The following is a 6,946-nucleotide window of genomic DNA, read 5'->3' on the forward strand; positions in this document are numbered from 1 at the left end:
AGTTAGTCCAGTTTCTGCCCCGTGATGTTCCACTCAACCTTGCTGATGCCATTGTTTCCCATGAGCCACAAGGTGGTAAGATTCTCTCCCGTCCAGGCGAAATTCTGGACCGTGTAGTTTGTCTGAATTCGGATGAGAAGCTGGCCGACGTCGTCTAGGATATCGACACCGTGGCCCGAACCGGTGAGCACAAGCCCCTCTTGCGACACCTTCAATCCATCTGGCACCCAGTCCTGTGCAAGATAAAAGGCGCGCTTATTGGTGAATCGGGTGCCGTTGTTTGACACATCCCAAGCATAGATATTACGTTTCCCTGTGGTGTTAAAGGTAGTACCGTGGCTGCCGAGCCGACCATCGATGGTTCCCGACACGGCGCCTGTATCGGAGATGTACAGTGTATCGCCGTCTGGAGAGAATGCGATGCCGTTGGGTTGCTCCAAGGTATCATCGACGAGGAATGTGGCCCCCGTGCTTGGATTGAAACGATAACTGGCAGTCGGTAACTGCGGGGCGGTGTCTGTCAAAGCATTGAACCAACTGTACTGGGGATCGGTAAAGAAGATGTCCCTCGTGACCGGATGGACAGCCAAGTCATCTATCGTGTTGAAATAGAATCCAAAGTAGTTATTCAAGAGCACAGTGGAGGCATTCGTGGCAGGGTCCACCGTTCGAAGAGAGGCTCTCTGCTCTCCTCCGCCGATGCTATCATTTCCTCCGCTCGCGCCAAAAACTATAAGACCATCGCGGAAGGTGCCGCCATTCGGGGCATAGATCGGTGGATCTGGTAGGTACTCGCTCAACGTTGGGGGATCGTCATTCAAGTTTACGACGAGCTGTGGCAGATAGCCGGGAGGAGGAGCCAATTGAGAGATGAACAAAAGATTCTGCTCGGGAGCATAGACGGGAGCTTCGTGAACAGCACTGGAGACTGCAAACATGAACTGATAGCTTGGGTTCGATCCTAGGTACTGCAAACCACGCTCTTGGTCAAAGACCACGAAATCTGCTCCGCCGAGGAGGTCAAACGTCGAAGCATTTCCCACGCTTGTGTTTCGGAAGTCGTAGTCGGCATTGTTGTTGGAGATAGACCGGTTAAAGTGGTAAGGCAATACGGCGGCCTAGTTCCAATGAGCCACAGCCCCGTGAGTAGCACAGAAAGACACTCACATATTTGTTCACACAGACTACAGTACCATTGAACCCACAGTCTTGAACGATTGGTCTTGTTACCCCTGATGGCTCAATTTGAGCCACGGCCACAGCGGCCAAGGCCAGAGAGAAGAATCCAGTGATTGCCTTCATTGTGCGACACGTATTCTGAGGATGAGGGAGGAGTTGTAGAGGAAATGCAGCGGTTGCAGGCTTTGTATCCATCCTGTCGCCTGCGGGGTATACCAGACACCCGTCGTCAGCCAAGTCCACTGATGCGGAGAACGAATGTTTGCATAACCGTCATAGCTACTTGGTAAACATTCTGGTGGTACCATAGCCATAAACGGTCTGAGGAAACTGACGACAACCCCGCAAGTCGTTTCTGGATTTGAGGGAGAAAGCCGGAAAGGAGTGTGGCGGATCGTCGTTGCATATCCACTAGTGAAGCCTAAACGGCAACGGGCTTAGCTGAACAGCGAAAGTGGCGGCAGTTTGCGGAGAAGCCTGCAAGAAGGCCACCGGGGTACAACTGCCGCCCGATGCAGGTCGCACTGGTATCTGCACAGGACTCAAGACATCGTCCGAGGGGTTGACGACCTCCATTCCGAACCAGGTCTCGAATCCACAGTGAGCTAGACCATTCGTTCTCAATGTCGAGCTTGCAAGCCGGTAGCATCCTCAATGCCTAGATTCGAGGCCGGGGTTGAGTTGAGTGATTCGCCCACAATATTCGCAATGACCTTAGCCTTTGCCTTTGACCTTGCAACCCGGTCGTCAAACTCGGTAACCGCATCGTCTGAGTTGTCTTTTACAATCGTAGAGCCGTCGGAAGAAGTGTACAGGCCGTCTATGTGCCTTCGGAAACGGGTGTTATCGGATAGCTGTGAAAGCCTATTGACGACTTCTCCCAGTCTTGAAGAGTCAAGGATTTCCGATTTGGCATTGTCCATCTTTACCACGTCCTCGAAAAGAGATAATCGTTCTCGCCAAACAAGAGCACGGCCGTGTAGTTTGCCCAATTCCAGAGCTTTTTCGTATCCTTTCTCGATTCCAAAGACTTTACCTTCGATCATGCCAGCGTAGGTGCTATCAGCCACACCAGCATCATAACCTTCCTGATAATAGTCATTCTCGAGCTCGAGGAGGTCATCGAATGGGTCGGTGGCCATGGCGAATCACGAATAACTGCTTAATGTCTTTTCAGCGTCTTCGAGAAGGTTCTAGAAGGAAGCGGCTCTGCACCAGAAGAACTCGCGTGACTTGGACAATAAGCAGGAACTTGGAGGAAGCAGATGAGAGAATGAAGAAGTCAAAGGGCGCACAACGACTTAGTATGAGCCCAAGAGCCTTAAAAATAAGCATCAGTATTAGCGCCTTGGCAACCACTTGCGCTGCTGTCACTGCGGTGGTGGGGGATTTGGTGACTCTTTTCTCCCTCCCAGTCACCATCCTGCGTCTCTTTTCCGAATTAACTCAACGCAAAGCACAACCGGGGTGTCTGTAGGTTTATATTGTGCCTCGTCTCACCAAAGTCTTTCAGAATCGCTTGCATCACTCCTGTTCCCCCTCGATCAACTCAATCTTGGCCCACAATGGGCTCCGAAAAGATCCTCCCTCAAAACGGCAAGCGAAACATTCTTGTCACCTCCGCTCTGCCCTATGTTAACAATGTGAGTCGATCGAGATATTGCGCCCGGGACAGCGACTAACTTCCTTCCTCTAGGTTCCTCATCTGGGCAACATCGTCGGTAGCGTGCTTAGCGCCGATGTGTTTGCCCGGTATAACAAAGCCCGTGGACGACCGACTCTCTTCGTCTGCGGGACTGACGAGTACGGCACCGCCACGGAGACAAAGGCGCTAGAGGAGGGAGTTTCACCAGAAGAGCTGTGCACAAAATACAACAAGATTCACGCCGAAATCTACGAATGGTTCGAATTGGGTTTCGACATTTTTGGACGGACTCCTACCAAGCAACACACCGACATCTCCCAGGATATCTTCCTGAAACTTCACGCCAATGGCCATTTGACTGAACACATAAACAGTCAACCATACTGCGAGAAGCACGGAAAATTTCTGGCAGATCGATTTGTCGAAGGCACATGCCCAAAGTGCGGATACGACGATGCTCGCGGCGACCAGTGCGACAAGTGTGGGAGTCTCTTAGATCCGCTAGACTTGATTAATCCCCGCTGCAAGGTCGATGGGGCGACTCCCGTGACGAGGGAGACGAAACATACCTACCTGCGACTGGATGAGCTGCAAAGCCGGATCGAAGAGTTTTCAAAACGGTCCATTGAGAATGGCCGGTGGTCACGGAGTGCCAAAGTCATCACGGAGTCATGGTTGAAACAAGGTCTGAAAGAGAGAGGCATCACTCGAGATTTGGCTTGGGGCGTGCCTGTTCCCCTTCCTGGCTACGAGCACAAGGTCTTTTACGTCTGGTTTGAGGCTTGTATTGGCTACCCATCGATCACTGCCAACTACACAGATGAGTGGGAAAAATGGTGGAAGAATCCAGACCAAGTCCAATTATATCAATTCATGGGAAAAGACAACGTGCCCTTTCATTCTGTCGTATTCCCTGGATGCCAGATGGGGACGGGGGAGGACTGGACCATGCTACACCACCTTTCGTCAACCGAATACCTCAATTATGAGAATGGCAAGTTCAGCAAGAGCCGTGGTATTGGTGTTTTTGGAAACAACGCAAAAGAAACCGGTGTCCCTCCGGATGTTTGGCGGTATTATCTGCTCAAAAACCGACCGGAATCAGGTGACACGCAGTTTGAGTGGCGGTCATTCATCGATGGCAATAATTCGGAGCTACTTGCTAAACTCGGGAATTTTGTCAACAGGGTCATTAAATTGGTCAATTCCCCAAAGGCCTACTCTGGGGTTATACCAGAATTTGATCCCAACAACTTACCTTCGTCCTTTAAGGAGCACCTGGCTGAGATTACGGAGCTTCTCAAGCAGTATCTCGCAGAAATGGAGGCGGTGCACCTTCGCAACGGTCTCCTTGTCGCCATGAAGATTGCGGAGGCTGGGAACGGCTTGATCCAGGCTCACCGACTGGACAACTCGCTTATTGGGAGCGATCCCGCTCTTGCGGCCGCAGTTGTGGGCACTGTGATAAACCTTATCTACCTCTGCTCCGCCATCTTCGAACCATATCTTCCTGCTACTTGTGCGTCGATACGGAAACAACTCGATCGCCCATTCCTGGAGATCCCTTCCGAGGAAGACGTTGCCAACGGCTGGCTTCCTGTCTACATCAAGCCGGGGCACAAGATCGGCAAGGCTGAGTATCTCTTCACAAGAATTGACGAGAAAAAGGCCGACGAATGGCGAGACTATTTCGGTGGCAATCAGGCGGAAAGAGAGAAGAAAAAGAAGGAAGAGGCAGAGGTTGCTGCGAAGAAAGCCGCCCAGAAGGAGAAGGTCAAGGCTAAGAAAGCAGCTCAAAAGGCTGCGGCTGCGGCTGGGGCTGGAGGCGTTGAGAAGAGCGCGAAAGGGGGGCAGGAAGGAAAAGAGCTGGCTAACGGAGTTGCTGATGTCGGAGAGGACGCGGCGCTAGCTAAGGTCGTCGATGGAGTCGCGCAGGTAACGATACCGACGTCTTGAGCTGGGAAGAACAGAGCTCTGCTACGTGCAGTCGAGACAAACGCCAGCACTATACGAGAAAGAAGGTAGAAACGTCATGGCGTAAATCTTTCGAAACATGGAGGCATTTGTCGGCAAATCGAAGGTTTTGTATTGATAGAACGGAAGAGATGATGATGTGGCACGAGCAGAAATGAAGACACGTTGCAAGGTATGCCCTGTCGGGTTCTCGCTGCGAGCAATTTGTTTTGTGGTCTCTTTCCCATTGAGTCTACCTTCGCACTCTATATCCCCTCTCGCTACTTGTCTTTCGAACAGCTAACATCATTCAATCACTGTTTACCTCCAACAGACTGAATTGTGAGCGGTAGCTGGGCGCAAAGGGGTTACCATCATTCTCGTCTACCTCGTTATTCTGCTTCGTAAGATCCTCCAGCGGGCCTGGTAGGTAGAGTGCTTACCTGGGACTCTCCGCGCCACCGAGATCTAGGGCTGAGCATTGAAGGCGACTATTATACCTCCTACGTTCCATTCCTGGCGCGTCACGAGGTATCACGATCTCCACAATGCCAAGTCTTCTTTAGGGGGTCAAAAAGCGGCAGCTCACGATGCTGCGAGTGCCCTATGCTGATTGGCTCACTCCCACACTCGGTACCTGTCGCGATCGGCCGCAAGTTCCAGACTTGTCAACGGCTTTATCTACCTATTCTTACGATATTCGGACTTAGATACTGCTCCTATCTAATTACATCATACTTGATGTGGCTATATCCGTTGCATCGCGTACATTCGGCCGCTTCGTTTGACACCGATCACTGGCTCTGCGTGGGGAACCATCATCCACGGATCAGAGCCCTTTCTAGAGAGGGAAATTTGACAGTGACCCAGCTACTCGTATTGCAACACAATTACAAGGTCCATCCCCGTCCTCCGCCAAGAATGATGATTGACTGTTACCGATTGTACGACTGTGGAGACAGCATGTAGGATGGACGTGTATATACGTCGTTGTTACCGCTTGACGGCTGCATTTACCCACCTCTTTCCCCGTGAGATGAACTTGTGGTTTGACATTGGTGGGGATTACACATCAAAACTGAACAATTCTTTGTAGGGGACGTGGAGAGTATGAGGAACTTTGTTAGGCTGATAAGGCTGACCTGACTCAGCCACCGAGGCCTTAGATGGCACCCATTCTAGTTCCCTCCGAGCTCTGCCCGAATATGTCATGGCGTTGTATTGCGAGAGCAGGAGGTATATGTGGGTTGCGGTCCTGGGATGCCTATCTGGGGCCCGGACTACGATGACACTTTAGTCAACCATTATGTTGGACTGCGCCACCGAAAAGGGTGTTGTCTTATCCTTCTTTTTAGCCCCGATGTAAGTACCACTGGATCGACCGGTTGAGGTAGTATCAGTCAGCATGTGGGGTGATCAGCCTCAAGTCCAAGTCAAAAGCCCTTGAGAGGAATGGGTCAGACATGAGGAGGGCAGACGTAGAGAGGTGCTGCCGAGTCTGGTTCTGTCCGTTCTTTCCTCAGGCATCCAGAACCTGAGCGGGATCGACGTGTGGCAGCCCGGGTGCAAAGTCAATTTCTACTGGAGAAGAGAGGGATTGACCCAGAAAGGTCAATGGGTACTGCCAATAACATCCACCACGTACCTCTATAGAGGGGCCTATAAGCCTCTACTCCTGTTGGCAATTCAGCGGTGATTACTGTCCCGCCTTTGCGAGTATCCGTGAGATGGCGTCTTATCCACCCACTTCTCGATCTAGTCCACGTTAGAAACCACGGCAGTCTATCTACGAGTATTCAGGACGACCCTTCGCTGTTCCCGTCCACAAACGCAGTCAGCCCAAGCCATCTCGAAGCTGCAGGAATGTCGTGCTGAGCGTCTAGTGGAGGCATATCAAATCTGGCTATGCTCTCACCAACGACACTTACATACAGAGCTAAATAAAATATCTGATCCTTCGACAATCGGACCCAGAAAGGGCCGTTAGATACGACTATAAACGCTCCTCGTCTTCTCGAGATATACTGCGCTCTTCCAAACTGACGACCAATTTCGAAGATTCATATTTCGCGTTCCCTATCACATTCACGTAGTATTGTTCACCCTGCACAATGCCTCCGCCAAAAATCCAGGCTTTCCCGCCCCCTTCATACAGCCCAACCCCTCCCC

The 6,946-nt window shown here is 51.4% G+C and overlaps 3 protein-coding genes across 3 annotated transcripts; 1 reads left to right on the plus strand and 2 right to left on the minus strand.

The window, feature by feature from the left end:
• Positions 1 to 2: 2 nt before the first annotated feature.
• AYO21_11010 (hypothetical protein) lies at positions 3 to 1,302 on the minus strand (the record flags this gene model as incomplete). The annotated part of the gene is made up of 2 exons (XM_022660913.1): positions 3 to 1,118; positions 1,168 to 1,302. 2 exons carry the CDS (start codon positions 1,300 to 1,302, stop codon positions 3 to 5), a joined length of 1,251 nt encoding a protein of 416 aa, XP_022506800.1.
• A 497-nt stretch (positions 1,303 to 1,799) lies between these two features.
• AYO21_11011 (hypothetical protein) lies at positions 1,800 to 2,321 on the minus strand (the record flags this gene model as incomplete). The annotated part of the gene is made up of 1 exon (XM_022660914.1): positions 1,800 to 2,321. One exon carries the CDS (start codon positions 2,319 to 2,321, stop codon positions 1,800 to 1,802), a length of 522 nt encoding a protein of 173 aa, XP_022506801.1.
• Positions 2,322 to 2,744: 423 nt separating this feature from the next.
• On the plus strand, positions 2,745 to 4,780 carry AYO21_11012 (methionine-tRNA ligase; the record flags this gene model as incomplete). Its single annotated transcript, XM_022660915.1, has 2 exons — positions 2,745 to 2,822; positions 2,876 to 4,780. The coding sequence occupies 2 exons, from the start codon at positions 2,745 to 2,747 to the stop codon at positions 4,778 to 4,780; spliced, it is 1,983 nt and encodes a 660-aa protein (XP_022506802.1).
• Positions 4,781 to 6,946: the final 2,166 nt, after the last annotated feature.

The sequence above is a fragment of the Fonsecaea monophora genome (assembly GCF_001642475.1).
Source record: "Fonsecaea monophora strain CBS 269.37 chromosome Unknown Scaff139, whole genome shotgun sequence".
NCBI classification, from domain to species: Eukaryota; Fungi; Ascomycota; class Eurotiomycetes; order Chaetothyriales; family Herpotrichiellaceae; genus Fonsecaea; species Fonsecaea monophora.